The 24,950-nt window shown below is 37.4% G+C and overlaps 1 protein-coding gene across 1 annotated transcript in view; it reads left to right on the top strand.

Moving 5' to 3' along the window:
• Positions 1 to 24,950, top strand: part of atp2c1 (ATPase secretory pathway Ca2+ transporting 1) — a 54,890-nt gene that overhangs the window by 7,679 nt on the left and 22,261 nt on the right. Inside the window, exons 2-9 of the mRNA XM_022208071.2 lie at positions 9,416 to 9,520; positions 10,687 to 10,803; positions 15,250 to 15,339; positions 18,074 to 18,109; positions 18,237 to 18,298; positions 21,108 to 21,216; positions 22,768 to 22,923; positions 24,051 to 24,119. Coding sequence (XP_022063763.1) covers positions 9,416 to 9,520; positions 10,687 to 10,803; positions 15,250 to 15,339; positions 18,074 to 18,109; positions 18,237 to 18,298; positions 21,108 to 21,216; positions 22,768 to 22,923; positions 24,051 to 24,119 — 744 coding nt within the window. The remainder of the gene's footprint in view (positions 1 to 9,415; positions 9,521 to 10,686; positions 10,804 to 15,249; positions 15,340 to 18,073; positions 18,110 to 18,236; positions 18,299 to 21,107; positions 21,217 to 22,767; positions 22,924 to 24,050; positions 24,120 to 24,950) is intronic.

The following is a 24,950-nucleotide window of genomic DNA, read 5'->3' as shown; positions in this document are numbered from 1 at the left end:
TTTTTTTTTTTTTTTGTCCAAATAACAGTCTGAAGCTCTCCAAAATTAGGCTTACTGCATTGCAGTCGACAGAGGTCATCAGCATGTTCTTGTGGTCATCTAACATCTTTTTTCTGGTCATGTAGCATCTTTTTTTTGGTTGTTTTACCTCTTTTTGTGTTAGTTTAGCATCTGTTTTAAGTCATCTTTTGTAGTCCTTTTGCATCTTGTTGTGGTTGTTGAGACCCAACGCGTCTGTGGAATCGCTCTCTTTTTAACTTTCTTAATAAATTGCACTGTTGTTTTAATAATATTGTGAACAGTTCTGCTCACAAACACTTCCTTGGACTCTTTGTTTTTATCATATCAACAAGAATTTGAATTGAAAGTTCTATCTGAATATTTTTTGTTACAGTGGAGGTAAAGTATTGTGAAGTAGTACAAGCTTTCGGCTCTGGAGGTCTTGGCTTGGTGTTGACCTACTTTGCCTCGATCGAATTTTTCCCTGCTGATTGTTAAATTAAAGGAGGAATGTGGTGGTGGTCGACCTCGTGTCCGAGTGTAGGAGGGTTCAGCTGATAGTCAGATCTCGGCCACTAATGAACGAAGTATTTGTGCCCATGGCCGCCGCGAACCTTGAAAGCAGTCATTCGGGAAGTAAACCGAACACCAACAGTCCACCAACCGTGCCGATAACAGCCACTCTGGCAGAAAGCCAGTCATCATCTTGAGTTTAATGTCCAAAGTCTAGCTGGAGGAGAAGCTGGAGAAACTGGAGCTGATGCAGTGAGCTGTGATGGTTTCTTTATGAGCAGCAGATTATGTGCACAAACCACAGTATTGTTTGGATTTACAGGCTGTTACATCAGCTTCATCTGTTACACCAGAACAGCACCTTTTTACAAGTCTATCTATTTAGATATCACAACTTTGCCCAAAATTTTCCTCTGTACTACAAGCAGTTGTTTTTTTCTTCGTTAATTTTTTTTTTTTTGCTCCCATCACATTTTTTCTCACTGTGGGTTTATTTTTCACTGCAGTACAAATTCCTGCACCTCTATGAAAATGGCACAGCCATGGCTACAAGTAGGTGAAAACTCAGACATGTCTTTTGTGCAGTATGACCATTAGAATAACACAATTCTGACACAAACTGACATTTTAGTAAAATAAAATATTTTCTTTAAGACTTTACATGTCACACACCTGATGATCTTGCTTTTACTTGAGGATTTCTGTCGTTACATATAAATCTTGATTTTATTTTTTAATCACAAATTTTTTACAAGCTTCTGCTCCTGAGCTTATGTCCATGTTTAAAGTTCAGATGGTATCTGAGCTCCCTGCAGCACCCTGGCTCTGAACCTGTTAATAGACTTTGACCTGGATCTAATTGGAACTGCTGGGAAATCAGAGAAAAAGGTTGCATATTGTATTGAGGGCAGGTTGAAGGGAGCCTGATTTGCCTTTTTACGTCTGTTTAAGGTTTTGTTTTACCTTTGCATGTTGGAAAATCAGCAGGCAAATGAGAATGAACAAGCAGGAAAAAAGAGGAGGAACAACCTGCTTTTAGGTTCTGTATTCTCTCTCCTCACTCAGCACAAGTAGTCATGCAGAATATTATTATTTCTGTGTTAAGTTTAAAGCATTTTGTGAAAATATGGCTTTAGTGAAAGCAGCATCAGTTGACTATTATTTGGTCAACGTTTTACTTTCTCCAATACTTGAGTGTATCAAGTAATATGTTTTTGAACTTTCCTGCTCTGGTAATTGATGAGAGGGACGTCGATCAATTACACAGTGATAAGATGGGTAAAGTTTTTCCAAATAGCCGTAAAATTTTAAAAAATGTGGATCAGTTTTTCATCAAATGTCTTATTTTGTCCTGAAAGATTTAGTTTTCTGTCATACAGGAGAAAATACAGAAAATATTCTTATTTTTGAAAAATGGTGACTACAAATTTTAGTTATTTAATTTTTTTCATTTTCAATTAGCAGGGTTCTCGCCAGCGCATTTCAGCGTAACAGACCGTTACGCTGTCGTAACTGCCCGTTACGCTGTCAGTTTAAAAGATTACGCTGTGATTAGGGCCGCTACGCTGTTATTTTGACAGATAACGCCATGTGCGTTTGTTTTTATCGACTGGGTGCCTATCTAGGTTAATTTATGTCTCCCTACCTCAGCCGTACTTTCCTGTCGATTGACCCGTTCCCGTCTAAAATTAAGAGTCGCTTCCAATCTCGGGGTTACAATTAGCATGTCTCGGTTGTTTCCGTGATGCCATGTATGGTGAATAGTGACCTAAATCACGAGCATTTGGAGCATCTGCTTGATGCTCATTGGCTGACATCTGGGCCGGCTGCTCGCGAGATTTCATGAAGGCTATTGCGCATGTGCACGTGCAGGAGAACCTGCCGTTACGCTGTAAAAAAAATCCTGGTGAGAACCCTGATTAGTTGCTATACTTTACCCCTCTGTGGAAACATAGCCTACAGTTCAACCAAAACAAGTCTCAGAATTTTTCTCCTCTTACCGTTGATTGCAGCTGACTGTCATAATAGTTGGAAATGATTTTAGCAGTTGACATCATTTGTAAGTGTGAAAGATAATGAACTCTGCTGGTCATACTCTCATGCAGCTGTGGACTGCAGTAATCCTCCTGTCCTCAAGAGGGCTGTCTGTGGAGAAAGCAGCAGGATGCTCGTCTAAGCTGCACTCAGTCACTTTTAATCAGAAACAATCCTCTCAGCTTCTCACCTCTGTTCACAGAAGCTGCTTCTCCTCTCTGTCTGCAAAAAGACTGTTTGTAAAGCAGAAGGAGGACGTGTGCTAAAACAATCAGGGGCAGGTCAGGGTGTCGATGCTGCTTTTCAGTGCATTTCGTTGCTGTGAAGTTTGTACAAAGTGGACGTTCTCCAGCTGATGCTAACAAAGTCGTGGCTATCTTCTGAGGAGAGCTGAGTGGAGGAAGACGAGGTCAGGTGAAGCTGATGCTTGTACATTAGTCTGTTATTCAGAAACCATTACTGACATGTGAAATTTCAGCAAAAATGTCATCATCGTTAGAAGAAATTCCCTCTTCTTTCTAAGAGGATGTGGTTACGGTCGAGTGGTTATACTCTAGTTTATTCTGACCACTTCCATACATCTAGATGTAAATACTGACATGCTGCTCTGGTTTTAGCAGATAACATCCATCACACTTTCATGCTAGCATCTGAGTAGCCATGGTTATTTCTATACAATACTCATATGACTACAAGGGTAGCAGCATTTAACTGTTCTGTTGACTTAGCGGATAACGCTGTTAAAAAATGTGTTGAAAACTGGTAGATATCTGGTAGTAACAGTGCCAAAAAAATACAATTAAAACGATGGAATACTGGATCTGCAAAATGGTGAAAATAATTGCAAAAATCTTCTAAATAATTATTTATTTGCTTATCTGAATGCATTACTTCAATGTGCATTATCGTTAAAAGAACAAATTACTTTTTTGTTAGTCAACATGTAAATGATTATTTCTGTGATTCTACTGGGTAAATTTTGAAATTTCACAAATTTAGTTTTAAATAATTTACTATTTTTCAATCGTCAACCAATTTAGATAGTAAAACACTGTAATTTAAGGTCACACATTATAAAAGAACAAATTGCTATTTGTTAAAATACAGATTTCTTTATTTACAGTTTTGGTCTTAAAATGTAAAAGTTTTTTGAGGGGGATTTGACTAGGTTTTATTTGTAATTACACAGGCAAAATCTTTTTGTAAAAACAGTTTACAGGTAAATTATTTACCATTGTTCAATTCAAATAACAGCAAATATCTATAAAATAATCACAATTTTGCTGTTTTAAGTACAGTAATTGATTATGACTCAATGTTGAAAAACAATGAAAAGAGAAACACTTCGTGTAGTATTTGAGTGGATACTTTCTTTAGACTCTCTGTTGGGTCTGTGCAGCAGGATGAAGCTGCACTGATCTTGCTGCTGTGAAGCTCAGATTATCTCTTTAATGAGGCACTCATTCATCATTACTGTCAGTATTAGAACCTTCCTTTGTTTACTTGACTTGCTGCTGCTTCAGTGTGTTTATTCATCACATTTAGCTGCTGAAATGCAGAAATTATCTTCAACCACACTTTAGCAGCTAGAAGCTGCTGTGGGTACGACCACCCAGCACTCAGTCAAAGTTTTCTCTTCTTCAGACTCCTACTGTGAAAATATTGATAGTAGATGAGAAATACCAGGAATTTATTCACCTTGGGACATAAAAACAAGCTTGTTCTCACACTGCTCAGTGTTGAAACTATACACGACCTGACAGGGCATTTCTGTATTTTTCCAGCTATCTTCAGACATTACACTGTGAAAAAAAGACAGCAAAAACTTTATCGGTCACACATTGTAAAAGAAAAAATTACCATTTTTAAAAAAAAAAATGCTGATTATACATATGGATGTTATTTACAGTTTTAGTCACCTGGAATATAACTGAGGAAAATTAGCAGGTGAATTAATAAGGAGAATAAATGTTAGCTATAAATTTGATGCATACACTGTGTTAAGGTGTTCCTTCATGTGTAATGTGATTGTGTAATGATGTACAATTTGATCCTGAGTATCGTCTGTCAGGTGGTGCCTCCTCGTATCCGTCAGTTCTGAGATCAAGTGAGCCTCTAGCAGCTGCTCTCCTCTTGATCAGTTTATACATAGATATTGCAGTTATCAGACTTGATTATTGGAAAGTGCAGCTTTGATGATAGAAGGTAGTTATCATTCCTCTAATAGGCTGTCGCTGATCTGTGCAGTGTTATTTACAGGAGGGGCGGGTGCTTTTCCAGGATGGCATTTTGTTGCAACAGCGCCACCTGCGGCAAAGTAAATACTTCCTTTTCTGCCAGTGTCTGTCTGAGAAGCTAGCTCCCCCCACCCAAAATACTACTTTCTGTTGATGCACTTATGATTGTAAAAGTTTATTCCACAAAAATAGCAACTTCTAATGAAAAGGTACAAATTTAAAGTTTTTTTTCCACTCTAAAGAGTACATAATTAATTTTTGGTCAGTCTCTGTGAGCTAGAAAAGTTCCCATTTGGAGTAAACAAACGGTTGCCATGTTATCTGGCTCCACAAATGAAAAACAAGGGTCCTAGAATCGCAGTCCAGAAAACGCAGCCTCCTCTGCTGCTGACTCAATCCATGCCGCCTGAACATTGTGTGAGACTTTGTCCTGAACCGGCTCTCTCAGGTGGAGCCATAAGTCAAGCTGAAGAGCAAGTTTATCTGCAACAACAAGTTTCGAAGAAAGAAAGAAAGAACACCTCAGGCGTTTGAGGAATATGTTGTTTTTTGAAGTCGAACTTTCATTTATTTATTTTTTTACATCTGATCCTAACAAGCTGTTCTGTTTGTTACTAATTTAAGTGAAATACTGAAGGTAATAGATGTGTCTGTCAGAAAAGCAACATGAGCATAAACGGCTGATACATGTAGTAAAAGAAATAAATAACTTTGCTGTGACACTTTGCTCTGAATCAGGTCTCTCAGGTGGAGCCTTTTCCCTGCAAGCTCCATAAATTTACTATTTATCTTGCTGTTACAGCTGTTACAGAAAATGAAAGTGTGGCACTGATTTTTAAATGTTTGACTGGAAGCAGATCCGCTCAGGCTGTTAGAAAAATGTTGGAAATTTGTTTTCTCTGTGTCGAAGTTTGTTCTCATTTGATCTGAGATACTAAGAAGCTGTAGCTGTTGTGTAATGATTTTTAATATGCAGGCATTGTTCTATTTTGACTGCTTTTGCAGAGTTAATACAGTGATTAGACAAAATTAGGCTTCTGCAAATAATGCAGACATCGGCTGGATATGCAGTAATTCCTGAGATCGTAATTAGGACACTAATTATAACACAACACTGATACACAGCAAGACAGTAAAGTTTTCCAAGAGAATTAAGCGAGTAAAATTTGATGAGACAGTGTGATAGAGTAAAATTACTGTAACCCTTTGCCAAGTGTTTTTAAATAGCTCTTCTTTATGACATGAAAAATAGGCTGACAAAGCAATGAAAGAGTTTTCATTCAGTGAGGAGACTTTGTTCTCTTTTTAAACCTTGCAGAGTTTTTTTGACGGCGCTGCAGTCGATCCTCTTTTGTCTCTGCTGTCAGCCTCCTCGGCGTCCTCCTTCCTCCCTGGACCTGCAGTCTTTGGTCCTCGTTTCAGAAAGTAATCAGCATCATACGTGACAATAAGTTTGTCCCAGTTCAGCTTGTTTGAAGCTGCTCTGTGCCACAGTTCATCCGAGCAAAGCCGACTATTCTTGGCTGAATGTTGTTAGGTTGTTTTAAAGCGTGCCATAAATGCACACACCAGTAACCACTCATTTCCACGCCTCTTACTAATTTTCAACGTACACAGCCTTGAAATGCATCCTGGTAGTGTCCTGTTGAAAGACGTGTCGTCACGTTGTTTGCTCATCAGTTGCATAAAGTTGAGGCTGAGGTGTCTTTCTGCTCATCAGATGTACAGTGCAACTCTCTTTGTCTGGGAGCTCGTGAAAAACTTTTGACTGTTCAGCAGCTGCACGGATTATTCCTCGTCTTTTCAGAAACATGCTTAACGTAGACAGCCCAGAAATGAAGGCTGCGTCGAGTCAGGTGCATTTATTGTTCACTTCTATCACCACCAGTTGGCTTTTGAATGTCCTTCCTGATGTGACAGGGCTTGCTGAATCAATGTCTTCTTTTAAATCACTTCTTAAAACCCAATTTTATGGGCTGGCTCTTATGTGATGTCGTATGTTTTGCTTCTTATTGCTCTTGTTCTTAATTATTATTATTATTATTATCCTATCTTTTTACTGTCTAATTGTTTGTTTCTTTTTCTGTTGGACTTATTTGCTATTGGTGCAATTTTTTTTTATAGCATTTTTAGCCTTGTGCTTGTGGTTTTGCTCTCCATTTTGCTTTTATTCCACTTGTTCTTTCTGTTACTTGGGTGTGGCACTCTATTATATTATCTGGTGCTCTACAAATTTATTTTGGGTGTGTTTGGACTGACCAGTCCTCTGTTGTTTAATGTTCTCCCTTCGTATCTTTCGTTCTTTTCTGCCCTGTCTTTGACTTTGCTTTTAGAAGGTGCTATATGAATGAAGTTATTATTAGCATTACATTGTCAATGTCAATGTCAGCTTTATTTATATTGCACAATTACAAATGCCTATGGCCAGCCAAAGTGCTTTACAGTAAAATAATCATCAACAATAACAAAACAATAAAACGATGAAATCAAACAGATAAAAGATCCAATAATCACTAAAAAGAGGAAACGATAAAGGCAAAACAATAAAATGGTGAAATAAAACAGATAAAAGATCCCTACTGGTGTAAGCCTGAATGGTGTCGCTCAGCTCCTAATCATAACTCACACCAGCTTCTGTTGTTCCAAACACATTTGACCAAATAATTTTGGTTTGGTTTGCACAACAGTTTGCATCAATCTTTTTGATTTCAAAACTTTTAAATAAAATTACGTTCAACCAACGAACTACAATAAACAAGTGAAATATTTTTTTACTTTAACAGTACAAGGTATGTGTAGTTAACAGTCGGAATTTTCCAGGCATTTAAAGATATAGGAGGAAATCCTAAAAAGTGAAGAAAAATTAAGTCATCAAACTAATTTCTTTAAGTTCGGTTTAGTTTTAAATCAAGAAACCCAGAAATGTAACTTTACATTACAGAAAATATGAAGTTGATGCGGCATTTTTATATCAAAAGGGTTGCATTATTCTATATTATAAATTAAATTATCTTATAATTAAACTGCAAGCTGGTTTATCACTCAGTTTCTTTTCTCTAACATAGTTCTCATCTTGAATTGATTGTCTACCTGGGGTCATGACAGAAAAGTTTACAGGCCTGTTTTTTTTCCCCCCAGCAGCACTGTTGCATTAAAGAAACACGTGAAATATTTGGAATATTTTCCAAACTTTTCATACGCGATTAGTGTAAAGTAATGAGATTTCTCTAATCCTCAGAGGTTTTCAGGTGGGCTTAAGCACTGCTGATATACAGCCCTGTTGGTGGAGATTGCAGGTTGATGTTTTACTATGATAATCCTGCTGCAGAGGTGGATTATGATGTCTGACTTGAGTTATAAACAGTTCTGAGGTACAATCACAGCAGCTCAAGTTAAGAGTCACTTGGTTTTGAATCAGTCTGCCAGAGGAGTTGAACTCAGGTGGGAAGTAGAGATGAAATTATGAGTTTCACCCTGAAATTCTAAACATTAGTCATCCCTCAGAGTTCAAGCTGTGCAGTTTATTCCAAAGTAAATATAAACAAAAAATGTAAATGATGTTCTATCAGACATATTTCTTTTGTATATCAGTCATGGAGTTTAATTGGAACTGTGCAAGTTTTCTTTTTCTGTTGAGCAGTAGAAAAGTGAGTTTGAATTAATTTCCCTGATTTCACATTGCAAAATCCACATTAAAACTGTAAAACATATTGTACAAAATATATTGTGCAGCTGAAATGGTAGTAACTCAAGATTAATACAAAATAAGAATATCTAAGCACTGATGGATGCAGCTGTTTCCAAATGTTTTCTGATTTCTTGTCAAATGCAAGAAAACCAGCAAGGAGAACTTGGAAGAATCTTTTATCAATATTGCAGCTTAGAAGAAAAATTACATAAACTGCAAAATCATTTTATCCATAAGTCTCACTTCTACTATAATTACTCTGCCAAGGAGACGGAGCCTCGGCAGAGTTATGTGACGATCGATGTTGGTTTGTCTGTCTGTCTGTCTGTCTGTCAGTTAGCAACATTACCCAAAAACGGATTAACGGATTTGGAGGAAATTTTCAGGGAAGGCCAGAAATGACACGGGGTCCAACTTATTAGATTTTGACAGTGATGCAGCTTATAGTCTGTATCCACAAATTTTTTTTAAAGATTTCAGCCGTCAGAAATGATACATAGACCGAGCAGCCTGACAGTGTATAGGACAGTGGAGAGAGACACAGGAAACGTGGGTGGAAAAGTGAGGGAATGACATACAGTAAATGGCCATGGGCTGGATTCAAACACATGACTGCTGCATCGGGGACTATAGCCTCTGTTTATGGTTTGCCCGCTCAGCCAGTTGAGCTATCTTTGGTCACAAATGCAGACTTGAGTACTTTTACTTGTCACTCAACTTACTGTATTTATTGTTTTTTTTTTTCTCCTCTTTACTTGAAGGTATAAAGTGAGGCGTTTTAAATTACTGACAGAGTGAAACTTGCTCGATGCTGCCGAGTGGCCCACAGTGTCATTATCTCTGCTGTAAATCTGAGTTCAGCTGAAAAAGTTGAACACGGAGGCAAACTTGTCCCGCCTGCTCTTCTGACCTCCTGACTTTTCTCTTTTTTTGTGTGTTACAGCTTTCCGAGAGACAACCCTCCAGTGATGATGAGACCATGGTCCCAGTACTAACCTCCAGAAAAGCCAGTGAACTCCCAGTCAATGAAGTAGTGTGTATCCTGCAGGTATGTTGTCCTCCTGGACATCACAAAGCTCACTTAATAGATTCAAATCCAATAAAGATGAGACAACACAACAGGAAAAATGTTAAAGAGCACTGCATCCCTGAGTCTTATTAGGGCTACATGAGCCTCACTGTGCACCGATAAAATTATAAAAACACAGACAATTGCTGAAGGTTTCACATAGGTCATTCCGTATAAAATCAACCAAATCTGAAGAAAGTTCCCATCTGACTTCCTCTGGATCAGCTGATTTTTTTTTTTTTTTTCCAGCAATAACTTTAGTATATTTATTACAGCCATGCAAAGTTTTACCCTCATAGTTCTGAGTTACAGACCCTAAAGACTGTAACTCGGAGCAGTGATTTCAAATTTCACACTTTTCTCAGCCTTATAACTTTTTAAGTACAGGAGATCGATGCATACATTTTTCAGGGCTGAAAAACACATTTGAACTCAGTTATAAACTATAACTAAATCAGTTTTACATCCACTCCAGGTGTCATAATTTAAATACTCAATCTGTATTTTGTTAATTTTTTTCTATAACCGACTTTGTGCATCACTATCATTGGCTCTATCACAGTTTCAACAGCACAACTGCAGCAGCTTAATATCGATAGCAGAAAGTCACAAAAACAAGCATTGGCACCCTGAATGGGTTATATGTTTTCTGATAATTCACCAGAGAAAACTTTGAAAAATGCATTTTGAGCAAACTTTCACGGCTCATATCACCATTTGTGATTGGTCAGAACAAGTTACAGCAAATTACAGTGTTAGATTTACACACATTTGATACCAGGATCTAAACATGATTCCTTTGACTCCTTCTGCTGCAAAATAATTATCTAATATAGCCACGTTTTAACATTATCTAAAAGTTGTAGAAAAATAATCATCCACCTCTGTAGGACTGAGGGAGAAGAAAATCAGGCAAAAAAATATTCATAGTGCGACGATAAAACTTTGCATGGCGTCATTAAATTTTCTAAGGTTGAAGTACATAAAGAATCAGATGATTCTGAGGAGGTAGAGTAGGACTGTTTAATGTCCTTTTTTAACAACAAACATTCTCTTTGAAATATATTTATTCATGAACATGTATCCACCAGTTTATCAGTGAAATATGAAACTGAGCATGATCTGTGTCATGTTGGCGCCGACAGGCCGACCAGCAGCTGGGTTTGACTCAGGAGGAGGTGAGCCGGAGGAGGGTGTACCACGGCTGGAACGAGTTCGACATCAGCGAAGAGGAGCCGCTATGGAAGAAATACATCTCACAGGTAACTAAGCATTTAAACCATACAGGAGATGAACTAAAGGTGGTTATTTATCCGCATCACCTTCTGCAGCCAGTAAACGCCGTCTTTCACCCCATTTACGCGTTTGATGTTCTCTGTGGTTTTGCTGCTGCCGGCTTCAGTCTTCAGATAGAATAATCTGACAGCTCGTGTCTTAGCGCTGCTGACTTTTCAGATGATGAGTCTCAGGAAGCCCTTCACACATCCAGCCGCAGCCTGAACGCAGCTCCGGGATAAAACCAACAAACTATTTTTATCTAGTGCCTGATAACATGTCTGTAGGCTCACCATGTTCCACGGTGTCATTGTTCTGTCACGAGAACGCAGCGAGATGACCGAACACGCTGTGGGAACTCAAAGCAAGTCTCATTACAGGAACAGTACAGCCTGTTTGTTACACGTAATGCCTTATTATATTTACACAAATTAAGTTAATTTCATGTCTTCTTCTTTTCCTTTCGGCTTTTCCCTTCAGGGGTCGCCACAGCAAATCAATTGCCTCCATCTAACCCTGTCTGCTGCATCCTCCTCTCCCACACAAACTACCTTCATGTCCTCTTTAACCACATCCATAAACCTCCTCTTTGGTCTTCCTCTAGGCCTCCTGCCTGGCAGTGGGAAACTCAGCATCCTTCTACCAATATATTCACTCTCTCTCCTCTGGACATGTCTGAACCATCTCAGTCTGACCTCTCTGACTTTATCTCCAAAGCCTCTAACATGTGCTGTCCCTCTGATGTACTCATTCCTGATCCTATCCATCCTGGTCACTCCCAAAGAGAACCTCAGCATCTTCAGTTCTGCTACCTCCAGCTCTGCCTCCTGTCTTTTCCTCAGGGACACTGTCTCCAGACCAAACAACATGGCTGGTCTCACCACAGTTTTGTAAACCTTTCCTTTCATTTTTGCTGAAACTCTTCTATCACACATCACACCTGACACTTTTCTCCAGCCGTTCCAGCCTGCCTGTACACGCTTCTTCACCTCTTTTCCACACTCTCTGCTGAAAATGTGATTACATGATTGTCATACCTTCCTTCAGCTGACATTAACAGTTATGGCTGCCTCCATACATGCACATGAACGAAGATACAAGACCAGCAACATGAAGCTGCGAATATTTTTAAAACAATTTCTTCCATTTGTTAGTTACCTGTTTTTTCGTTGCATGAAATACGGATGTCCATCCATCCATCCTCTATACACCACTTTATCCTCACTAGGGTCGCGGGGGGTGCTGTAGCCTATCTCAGTTGACTCGGGCGAAGGCAGGGGACACCCTGGACAGGTCGCCAGTCTGTCGCAGGGCTACATATTCAGACAAACAATCACACGCACATTCACACCTACGGGCAATTTAGAATAATCAATTAACCTCAGCATAATTGTGGACTGTGGGAGGAAGCCGGAGTGCCCGGAGAAAACCCACGCATGCACAGGGAGAACATGCAAACTCCATGCAGAAAGATCCCAGGCCCAGGCCGGGATTTGAACCGGGGATGTTCTTGCTGCAAGGCAAAAGTGCTACCCACTACTCCACTGTGCAGCCCGAAATACGGTTGTGTGTAAAGATATTTGTAGGCTTTAGATTGATACATGAAATACTTTCTGAGATATTATTTTTTTAAAAACTGCCCATCGACCCACTTTCAGCAGGTTTTTTTCTCACATTGAAATTTAAATCTGTTTGAACAACAATATCTCAGGAACTATTATAGGTAAATACCTGCAATTACCTGTTATTTTTCATGTAATTGAGTCAGAATGTGTAATTTTGGACAAGTAGATCAAATAGTCTCTAATTATGGTTAAGTTGAAATATATTTAAAAAATGAAGCCATCTTGCAACATCGCATCTTTGAGCACGTTATCAAAAGGGTAGATAACACAGATGTCAACTAGTGATATTTTGTGAATCATATGTAGCTACAGGTCACAATGATATAGGACAAAACTTATGAAATATTTTTTATCAAAATTTCTATCTGATAAAGCAGGTATGACGAACTGCATCACATAAACAAAAGTATTGATAGTCTAATTTGTGAAAGTGTCTTACATTGTTTTATTTGTACATAATAGATCAGGGATTAGTCAGCAGCCCTCACTTTGATTTAAATAGGACAGAAATACTGAAGAGAAACATTAAGATTCATGTATGAGAATAACAAGTGGCAGACAGGCAGAGGATTCATTCTAGCTGGAAATCTGAACATCTGAGTGGTTAAATAATGGAAGCAGCCTGAGGGAGGTTTGTTGTTGGTTTGTTTTGTCCACACAAAGTCTGACAAGGACAGAAGCTGCTGCTGAGATAAGCAGCTGGAGGACGAAGAAGAGGAGAGGCCTCTGAGAGCAGTCGAGGTTAAATATAGAAAGCCAGCATGGTTAGAAGGAAACAAAGAGGATAGATGGATGGATTTTTTCCGCTGTCAGATGTTTCTGTGTGTCGGTTACAACTGTCAGGTGTACAAATGATTGACACTTGACAACAGAGCTACAGGAAGAAAATAGTCTCAATAACTAATTCCTATTGTTGATTTTTAAATAATGAAAAAACACATTTTCAAAAAGTGTAAAGCAATTTTACAAATATATGATATCTTGACTATCTATCAGTATTAACCCTCTGAGCCCAAAGAGGTGTCTTGATTTTTTTTTTCTTTCTGCTCCGGTCACATTTTTTCTCACTGTGAGCTCATTTTTAATATAATCAATACAAAGTCCTGCACCTCTATGGAAACGGCACAACTGTCACAGTCCAGTCCTGATTGGAGAATGAGCAGCAGCTGTGGGACCTGCAGCAGCAGCTGTTCATCACCGTTCCTCTGCCATAAAGGCCAGCGCTGCCTGCTATGAAACGCCGGATCATTCCCCTCCTTGCTCTCCATGTAGTGAGATACCCTGAAAGACGGAGCAGCCTTCTTCTTTTCCCCCACCGTCCACGGGACAGTGGGCGTGTTCCCCAGCCATCTCTGGCCACCGCAGCCGCGCTCCCCAGGAAATGAGCGCCGGCACGGACCTTCCCCCAGCCCCGACTGCTCCAATCGGCCGAGGCGTCGATCGGGCTGCAGCTGCCGCGCTCCCCCAGGTGCCGAGGGCTGGCGTTGTCTTGTCTCTGTTCTGGGTAAACACAGTCTGCAGTTCAGCCAAAAACACAGATTTTCTGTGGGTGACTCACAGCTGAGTCATTAAAGACTTCTTGGTTGCAACAAAAAGCTCAATTTTTTTATTTTTTTATTTTTTTACAGACTGTGGTTAGAGCAAATGGTTTAATTTTGTTGGATGGGGATATATACAGTAAAATGATTTACATGAAATATCCCGATTTTATACTCGGATTTAGTTTCCAAGACAACAGTGCTTCCCCGATGAGCAGTTCAAGAACATCAGAAAGTTGGAATTCTTGTGATTCTTTCTTTTTTTGCACTCTCTGGCTGTTTGTTTTTTTAAATTTTATGTTATCTGTAATTTAACAAAATAGGGAAAATCTATAAACTTGCAGTAACTTGTTTGAAATGTAAAATAAGAACTGTTTAAAAAAAACAGCAATTTTTTTTGGTTTACATATTCCAAAACCGACACCACATGCTGCCTTGTTCGTGGCATTATAGATGGGAGAATGAAGCAGCAGTGAGTTTGAGAATCCAGGAGCTGCTGTGGTGTAAAGAGTTAAAATCTCTGCTGCTGCTGTTCGTGTTGTCGATGAGGAAAGCGGGTCATTTGGATGCTGCAGCTGAAAATAGAACTGGAACCATTGGCCTGCTCCAGCTCTTTGCTATGGATGACTGGCACTTGTTCCAGCTTGTCCAAAGCACAACCACACAGTTAAGACCATGTTCAGTATTCAAGCTCTGACTTTAATCTAACTTTGTGTTGAGGTTTCAGACAAAATGTCTTCACTTTCTGGAATTTGATTTAAATCTGAGTTAAAATGTCAGATACGTGTTTTTTCTTTGCACAGACAAACATCTAAATTTGCAAGTCACGGTTTGCATGCAGAAAATTTTTGCTGCACACAAAATGGAATACAAAAATAATTCCTGACTTTCAGAAATTGTCTAATTTGCTTGATTCTGGTTTAATACAACCTGGTACATGTCCTCACTTTACTAAAATGTCCTCACTTCTTTCAAATGTCTTCACTTTACCACAATGTCCTGACTTTATTAAAATATCCCCACTTTCTAAAAACGTCCTCACTTTACTAAAATGTCCTGATTTTATTAAAATGTTCTCACTTTTTTTTTTAAAATGTCCTCACTTTGCAAAAATGTAGCTTACTTTCTAAAAATGTCCCCGACTGTCTGAAAATAACCCCCACTTTCTAAAATTGTCCTCACTGTACTAAAATGTCCTTAGTTTACTAAAATGTCCCGACTTTCTTAAAATCTTTACTTTGTTGTCACTCTTCTGTCTGTGTCTCTGCAGTTCAAAGATCCTCTCATCCTGCTGCTGCTGGCCTCAGCGGTCATCAGCGTCCTCATGCACCAGTTTGATGACGCCATCAGCATCACAGTGGTACGTCACATTTATAAATCCCTCTTCTGCACACCTCTGTCCCTCATGTCTCCTGGTTTTGTCTTATTGCCCGTGAGACCTGCAAATGTTGTAAAGTTAATAATGGTAGCCCTTTACGGTGGAGGATCTGTAGCTGCATGCTGCTGTTGTCTGCCTGCGAGTTCGGCAAATGAGATTATATTATAAAAGTTGTTTTTCTGTTCTGTCTGGATCCCTGTGGGTAAGTGGTGTTGCAGCGGGGAATAATTGCGTTGATAATGTGCAGGATAAGACGACAACAAAGGAAAACATTATAGAGAGTGTGTGTGGTATCAAAGAATGCAAAGATAAAAGTCCTGCGGTGTTAAATGCGGCCGCAGTGTGAAAGTCAGATGAAAGACGAACAACAAGCTGCTGATTAATGTGTTTCTCAGAGCCTCAGTGAGAGAGCGGCTGAAAATAAAGGCCACAAAGTCCCTGAAAGCAAGGCTCATTTTCATTTTTAATTGTCTGATTTAATCGATCCGCTGTTTGGTTTCTACAATGTCATTTTGTGCCTCAATATGATTGTTTTGTGCTGGTTTTGCATCTTTGTGTGGTAATTTTGTGTCTCTTTTGGGGAATTTTGTATGAATTTGTGATCATTTTGTGGCATAATGATAATTGTGTGTCTCTTTGTGGTACTTTTTGTTTTTGCGGGCTTTTGTGTTTTTGTTTTTTTTTGGTCTCTTTATGGTTCTTATGTGTGTCTTTATGGTCATTTTCCATCAGTTGTTTTTTTTTTTTGCAAATTTGTTTCTCCTTGTGGTCATATTGTCTGTTTGTGGTAATTTTTTTGTGTGTTTCTGGCGTGGTATTTTTGTGTCTCTTTTTGGGTATTATGTGTGTTTTGAGGAGTTTTGTGTTACTTTGTGGCAGTTTGCTGTTACTTTGTGGTCATTTTGAGTCTTATTCCCATTTGTAGTTTTTAAGATTGTGTATCGCTGCATTTGTGATTGTTTTCATCTTTTAATTGTCATTTTCTGTCTCTTGTTTTTGGTGTTTTGTCTATTATGAGTGTTTTGTGTCTTGTGATAGTTTCGTGTGTCTGAGTTTTGTGTATTTTTTGCAAGTTTGTGTCTTTGTGATCATGTTTGCTCTTTGTAGGTATTTTGTGTGTTTTTGTGCTGGTTTAATATCTTTTGTGGTCATTTTGTGTCTCTTTTTGACACAAAGGCATGGTATGTTACGCCATTTTGTGGCAGTGTGTCTCTTTGTAGATTGTTTTGAGCATTTTTTATTTCAGAATTTTGCCATTTCCATTAACTTTTTCCACTGCAATACTTTAAATGGATTTTATGCAAACACAGCTGCTGTTTATGTTGGTCCAAACCCAACCAAAAGACGGGAGTGTCATGAGTAGCTGTAGGTTTCAGAAGCTGGCAGAGGAAACTAAATAAACAGTGTATTACCCGGATGTCGAAATAAACTGTTGTGGGTGTTGGATACACTTTAAACCTGAGAACAACACCCTGTGTAGACAATGAGGGAGACAGCAGATGAGATGTCGCAGAACAAACAGCACATTTCTATTTGCTTTATCAGTTTGTATAACAGTGTTTACCAGCTGATGAATTCAACAGCAGCCGGATGTCGTTTCAGTAAACCTTCAATGTCAGGATGTTTGTGTTTTAAAAGTGACACAGCTGCTGAATGTGTCTCAGCCTTCACATAATGATGTTCACGCAAATTCCTGAAACACTTTGCAGCTTCCCTGTGTTGTTTGTAAATCAGTTAAGGACTCGTTATAGAATGTAGATAATGGCTGCTACTGCTTCGGTGTCTGTGGGTTTTCATACATTCTTGCTGTCTTCATATAATTAAAGAAAAGAGCTCAATGTCTGAGTATTAGGGGCACAGATAAGCAAAATAATCAAATATTCAGAGTAAAATCAAAATATTACACACAAAAATAAAATTTCCAAAAGAATAGGATAGTACTTTGAGAAAATGCAAGTTATATTACAAAGGCTGTACTCTTTTAAAAAATGAGCATGTACAAAGAAATGAATTTAAAAAATATTTCAGTATTATAGTCAAAATATAGTTAGCATGTAGCACTAGCAAGTTTGGTGAGCTGGCTTGTATAGTTTCTTTGTCAGTGGTAAGTTTGCTTTGGACATGGCGGTAGTCTTGCAGCTAGCATTAGCATTTAGAGGGGGTTTGGAGAGTTTCTAAGTATAGTTTCTTTGTCAGTTTTTTAGCAGTTGGCACTTGGTATTCAGCATCTCGCACTAGCTAGCTGTTAGCATCGGTACTAGTCACTACCTGGAGCGTCTCCTAAATGGGCCTGGGTCTGTTGAACATGGCAGTGCTGTTTGGATTGTGTAGGAGTAGTGAGACACCAGAGTTTACTGCCCAGCCTGCTAGAGGTTTTGTGGGACTAAATAGGCAAAACATCATTGCATGATCCCCAGAGATGTGTTAGGAATCACTGGTGTGTATGGTAATGGGTCAGAGATCCAAGGTCCACAATCGGTGTTTGACTCGTCAATTTGTCCGTCGCTCCCCCCACCCATCCTTTAAAGTCAGAGTAAAGTTTCACAGAATATTTTGAGGAAACTATATTTTGTTGATAAATAATATAATTTACAAGAAGAAAATTGTGATTTCACATTCAGTTAGCCTGAGATGTTTCATTTTATATTGTTTTCAGGTGTTAGTTGTGTGATATCGAATGTTAACCAGCTGTTTTCCTGTGTTTGTTTTCTACCAGGCCATCATCATCGTCGTGACAGTTGCCTTTGTCCAGGTTTGTCTTGACTTCCGTCTCTGATAACAAATCATGTTTATACTTGCTTATTGTTGAGTGTAAATCTCCTGCAGTTTACATGTCTGCTTGTGCACTGATGAATGTGATTTATGTTCTGTGTGTGCAGGAGTATCGTTCAGAGAAGTCTTTAGAGGAGCTCGGGAAGCTGGTACCTCCAGAATGTCACTGGTGAGAGTTTAATCGTCCTTCTTATCTTTGTCGTCGTGTTCTTCTGTTACAGCCCTGCTAATGTGATTCTGTCCAGGTCAACAGGCAGCAACGCTGTCACAGTAAATCCTCCATAAACTGAGCACACTTTCATGTCGGGCTGCAGCATCTCCTGATTATTGTCTCAATTAAACAATTGATTAGTTTATGAAACAATAAAAAGTGGTGAAAAAAGTCTAGCAGTCCAAAACCAGCAAACTCTGCAACCACGTCTTTAAAAGGTTTTGAATTCCAAAAATGGAGCAAAGACAACTAAAGAAATGTTGAAACTGAGAAGAAGTTTTTGTATTTAGAAAAATATACTCATTTTGACTTTGATGCTTGGAAGCGACGTTATTTTCACATGCAGGCATTTAAATTCAGTAGAGGCATATTTTCTCACAGTCGATTAAAAAATACAAAAATATTTCATTAATGGAAATGAAATGCTGCTAGAACATAAGTGTGCTATTTTCAGAACTAAGTTATAACTGTTACACCAATATAGTAAAAAGAAATCTATGATTAAATGTCGTAATATTCATGGCAACAATAGTTTTAAACAAGTGAAAATATTACAAGAATAAAAGTTAAAATATTTTAGAAAAAAATCTTTAATAAATGATTGAAGTTGAAACATTTTGAGAGGGATTTTTTTCTACATCGTTAAAATAGTTTAAGATGCTTTTAATATTTTAAATTTTTATAAAATAGTGCGATTCTGAGAGGAAGAAAATATTTTGTCCTCTTAGGTAAACTTCTATGAATCAAAAAGTGTTTAGTATTTTAATAATGTTGTCACAGTGAAAATATAATCAGAAATGTATAATATGAAGTATTTTTATTTTAATCACAGTTAAAGTCAAAATACTCAAAGACGAAAAAAATCTATATTTTCAATATTTTTTTAATAGTTGGCTGTTATTTTTAGAAGTCGTAGCACTGAATTATATATATTAACCCATAAGAACCCAGACCCATTTTTCCTTAAAGGACTTAATGAGTTAAGGTCAGACATAAAGCTTTACAAGGAAGAGACCGGGGCACTCAAAGTGCTTGTTACACTGATGTCACCGTGGGTTAATGTCGGAGTTTCAGATTGAGTATTTATATTTTAATAAAGTAAAAATTAAAGTTTAAATATTGTCAGACTGTTTAAAGAGAAAATTATATTAAATTTAAAATGTTAGATGAAAAAGTGTGCTACTTGAACAAGACAAGATTTTAAGGAATTTCAGGAGTGTTTCCTCTTCTGGGTTCAGCTGAAGAAGACAGTGAAACATGATGCTGAGACTTTGACAATGCAAAGCTCAGTTTTCCTCATACACATCACAACACTGGTCCAGTGTTTTAGATTTAAGCCCTGCAGAACCAGTTTTGGGACAGCTTTGTTTTAGACAGCTGAAACTAAGAGAAAAAACTGTATTTTTGACTTAAACCGGCTGAGTGTGGGCTTGATTTCCACTTCAAATAACAGCAGAGAAGAAGAACAGCTGCCTCTTCTTCACCTGGCACTGAATAACGAAACAACACACTCAAACTCACTGTAACAGCAGGACTGTAAACTGAGAAGGTCTCGTGTTGTGGTTGAACTGTCAGGAGTGGTTCATCGCTCGGTTTGTTTTTCTCCTCTTCGTCCCTCCCGCCCTCTCCGTCTCTCTGTACCAACATTTGAGTTTTCTAAACATCCACACACAGTGCAGAATAAATACAGAGCTCCATTTCTGAAGCAGCAGGACTCCATTTCATTTTGTCTCCTTTTTCACATTTTGTGTCTGGTTTGTATTGTTTCATGTCTCCTTGTGCCAGTTTTGTGTCATCATTGTGTGTCTTGTGTCTCATTTGTGTTGTTTAATGTATCTATCTATTTGTTCTCACTTGCGTCTCGTTTTGGGCGAGACGTGCAGAAAAAAATTGGATGAAATGGCACAACAAGCTCAGTTTTGGTTGTTCTTCCTGATGAAACAGAATGCAGCCAACGGTCAAGTTTAACAGGAAATTGAAAATGCAGCAATCCTTTCTGTTTTTCCAGTTTCTAGCTAATAAATGATGTAGTTTTGCTGAATTTATATTTTTTTTATTATAATATGCTTTTCTTAAACCAGCTGGCTCGGGTCTACAAGGTTAATGTATCTTTTATGTGCTATACTTTATTGGTGTTTCACTAAAATTTCTGTGGAATTGAACTTATTTATGTTTACATGTAATTATTAAACTGACTCAGTGTCACAGTAAATGGATGATATGACAAGAAGGATGAGGTATATGAAGTTTATCCTACTGTCCCTGTGATTCAGAAATTCTGATGATTTTTACAAAATAGACCTAAATAATTATAAAATACAATCTATATTATGTATGACAAGTACAGATCTGAAACTACTTTAAGAAAGTTGTGATATTGAGAAAGTACATTAAAATATATAACGACAAAAAGGGCTAAGACAAAGTGTTATCATGTAATTTAGTCATATTCTAGGTATAAAATGTAAATATTTCTAAAAAAAATTTTGAAGAATTTGCCGATATTTTGTTGAAATATTAGAAGAAAATGAGGGTTCCATTTTTAAAAGTAGCAGTCGTAACACTTAATTACACCAGTAAAATAAAACATTTAAAATATACCACCTTATGTAAAAACAATAATTTATTACATGTATTCTGGGAATAAAGTTGGACTAAAGGAAAACAAGAACATCAAAAAAGATCAGCTCAGTATCTTAATCTGTGGTCAGTTTAGGATTTAAAAACAAATAAACTGCTTTAACAGTGAATCTCTGCCTCTCCTCAGTGTCAGGGAAGGAAACCTGGAGCACATGTTGGCCAGAGAGCTGGTTCCTGGAGACACCGTCTGCCTGTCGGTGGGGGAGAGAGTCCCAGCAGACCTCCGCCTCTTCGAGGTACGAACCAACACAGTCACATTTTTCTGCTCTGTGAGAAGAAGAGATCCTACATATTATTCCCACAACGCCCTGTTCATGTTCACATACTGTCTCCTGGAAGCTGCCACAGTGTGGAGCTTCATTTTAAAGCTCCTGTTTGTGAGAAAGGAGAGAACACGATAAGTGGAAATTTGACAAGAAGAATGTTGCTTGGAGATCATGTATGTGTAAAATACACTGTCCTAAAAATCTGTATAAATATTTACACTAGATACAAATCTAAATAAATCAAAATGAACACAGGATGTAGAGTAAGTTAAATCTCCCACGCTGCAAATTAAAGTTTACATCTGTCTGCTGTTACATTTGATTTCTCTGAATAAAATTCTCTTATTTTGTTAAAATATTACGAGAAAATAAGCGTTAAATTTTTAGAGACGCAGTGTAATACTTATGCTTGTAAAATAAAAAAATCTAAATAAATATATTTAATTTAAAATATATATATTTAGTGTTTTATAAATGAGTATAAGGAAAATATTTCACTATTTTAATAAACTTTTAACTGATAAAATAAGAAATGAACAATATTATTAAAATAATTATGCACTGTTTCCTGAGAAAACACAACTAATTATTAGTAATAATATTCAAGTAAGAAAGTGTACAAACAATATCATGGTTCATGCCGTGCGTTTGTTTTTTTTAAATAACTAAAGTGAAAGTTGTAAACATTTGTTATTTAGAGATCATATATATAAATGCACTATTTAAATAAAAATATGTACTCAGTCAGAAAACCTAAATGAATAAAGAATTTAAAATATGATCAAATTTTTACTCTCAGTGGAAATTGAAGTTAAAGACAGTTCAAGAAAAAAAAAAAAGCTTTCAGGGTAGCAATCGTATCATTTAGTTATCCCATATATATATATTTTAAGTCTTAGGATATACTTTTGAAATATTTAATTTAAAAATTGTAATATATAAATTAAAACTTCTAATAAAACTTCTCGTAAAATTATTATGGAGAAAGAAGTTTTACTGTTCTAATAAAATTGCAACACTGTGAACATAAAGAAAGAAATATGTCTAAGTTTAACATTGCTAGTTCTTCTTATTCTCCAAAAGACAACCAGATTTTAAATCACAGAAGTTTTAATGTGCACATAAGGCTTTCAGCTGTAATAAAAGCAGAACGCAGTTGGACGATACGTTTATCTTATTAATGTGTAGCTTAAGAACTGCTAATGTTTCTGAGAGCTGCACTGGTTCAACACCATTGTTATTTTTCTCTTGAGACATTTGACACTGAAAACTTGACGTAATGCTTTGTGTTTGCTTCATTAGGAGCTTAGTTTAACCGGTAGTTTCACTGTGATGTAAATTTTCCCTGATGACTGTGTGTGAATCACGAGGACAAGCCTTAGAATGAACCATTTGCAGAAATGAAGGTCTGAAGAGTTAAACTACAAACTTCAAGTATAACATGGATGTTGGTTGGACTCACTGTGTGTTCAGGGAGGAGACGTTAATTAGTGTTAACTGTTGTCTGTCCTCCACATCCAGGCAACCGACCTGTCTGTGGATGAGTCCAGCCTGACGGGGGAGACCACCCCCTGCTCCAAATCCACCTACCACCAGCCGGCATCCACCAACGGGGACATCGCCTCCCGTAGCAACATCGCCTTTATGGGGACGTTGGTGCGCTGTGGCAAAGCCAAGGTACCGACTCCTCCCTCTGTTAACCCTCTGAGCATCATGTTTTCTTCACTGTGTGTTCAGTTTTCTGCTGTGCCTCTATGAAAACAACACAGCGATAAATAGGAGACAGAAATGCCTTCTGTGCAGATAGAATGGCACAAATTAGAAAAAAAAGGTGGAATTTCTTTCATATATATCTGTGTGTGTGTGTGTGTGTGTGTGTGTGTGTGTGTGTGTGTGTGTGTGTGTGTGTGTGTGTGTGTGTGTGTGTGTGTGTGTGTGTGTGTGTGTGTGTGTGTGTGTTAAAAATAAATAAATCTAGATGCAACACACCTGACATTTGTGTCCACAGAAGCTACCAACACTGAGATAAAACTCTCCAAATTTATTTATTTTTTACAGAATCTGTTAAGCTTAAGCACTTTCTTTTTGATTAAGTTTAAATTAGACATGGAAATTTGAGTGATATTGATGAAATATTATGATTATAAGCTCAGATTTCGTAAATTTTTTCTGACAGAACATGTCAGAGACGAGAAATTTACGGACCATCAAGAAGATGAAAATCAAATGATTTTGTTTTTTCAGTTTCTAGCTGATAAATTGTCTTAGCCAAAATGTCTTTTTAGTAATTTTTGAAAAAAAGATAGCATGCTTTTTAAACCTGACGGTGAGTTTGGTTGAAGAGATTAAAAAAGAAAACATCTGGCTGTGTTGAAAGATGTACAACTTTGTGGTAGTGAGGAAGAAAAGTTCACATGTGTGTGTGTAGAGTCACAGTCATTCAGGTTTTAGTATACTGAAGTGGTGAAAACAAAGACAGCTTGACTGCCTAGAGTTTCTTAAAGATGCTTCAACTCAATGAGAACAGCGTCTTTAAGTAACTCCAGCAAATCCAGCTGTAATTGCTTTACTGCTTAAATTTTACAAATAATGTTATCCTTTGTTAAGGCTGGTTTGGTTTTATTCAGGTCAGACCAGCACACAGATGACTTGACATGCTTCAGCAAGTATTCACAAAAGGAGAAAAACAAATCAGAAAACTGAAAGCCAATCTATTCTGGAAGCTGGAGGCACAGGAACGCAACAAATAAGATATAATCCAAACCTGTGTGGTGTCTGTTTAAAGCTTTTGAACTGTTCCTCAGGGCATCGTCATTGGAACCGGAGAGAACTCCGAGTTCGGGGAAGTGTTCAAGATGATGCAGGCCGAGGAGGTACGATTTTCTACATTTTATCTCATTATAAATCAGTGTTATGTGAGATTTGCAGCAGCAACACGACGTCTTTACGGACCAGAAACATTAGCTGTGAAATGTACCAGTGCATCATGAATGGACTGTGAGTTAGTTTTTAAAATGTTACTAAGAGGAGGAAAAATAATAGTCCCCAACTTAATATGAAACGCTGTTTTCTGAAAATACATATATTCCATCTCAAACCAGCAACATCCTTCTGCTCGACCATCTCTGATTTGCTTGAAACTTTTTTCCTTAAAAGATAAGTTTTTAAATTGTCAAATTTGAGCTTGATATATCAAATACTTTCCAAGATAAATTTGCTTTTAAAACTTGGCCATTTACCCACTTTAAACACGTCTGAAAAGATGAGATATTAGAAAAACAATGTAAGCATGCCAAACAGCAACTGTAAAATGTTATAAAGATGACAGGACATTAGAAACGATGACAAAACATTAAAGGGCAACAATAATACATGAAAATATAAAATAAAGACAATATAAGAAAAAAGAAGAGAAAGCATCAGAAAAATAAAATTTTAAACACGATAAACTATGAAATAAACAATAAAAGATTTGGAAAAACATTAAAACTTGACAAGACAGGAAATTATTAGGACATAGTATTAAATGTGCAGCAGTAATGCATTAAGTTATAATACAATATTATGCAAGATGAAAAAATATTTGAAACAATAAAAAAATGATAAAGACAACAGAGCAGAAAAGACAATTAGATGCTAAAGAAAAGCAACAATAAAACATCTGAAATGACAATAAAATATTTTTAAAAAACAAAAGTTTTTTT

This window comes from Acanthochromis polyacanthus, chromosome 12 (assembly GCF_021347895.1).
Source record: "Acanthochromis polyacanthus isolate Apoly-LR-REF ecotype Palm Island chromosome 12, KAUST_Apoly_ChrSc, whole genome shotgun sequence".
NCBI classification, from domain to species: Eukaryota; Metazoa; Chordata; class Actinopteri; family Pomacentridae; genus Acanthochromis; species Acanthochromis polyacanthus.
Note: the sequence above shows the minus strand (reverse complement) of the source record. Positions and strands in the feature narration are given on the sequence as shown.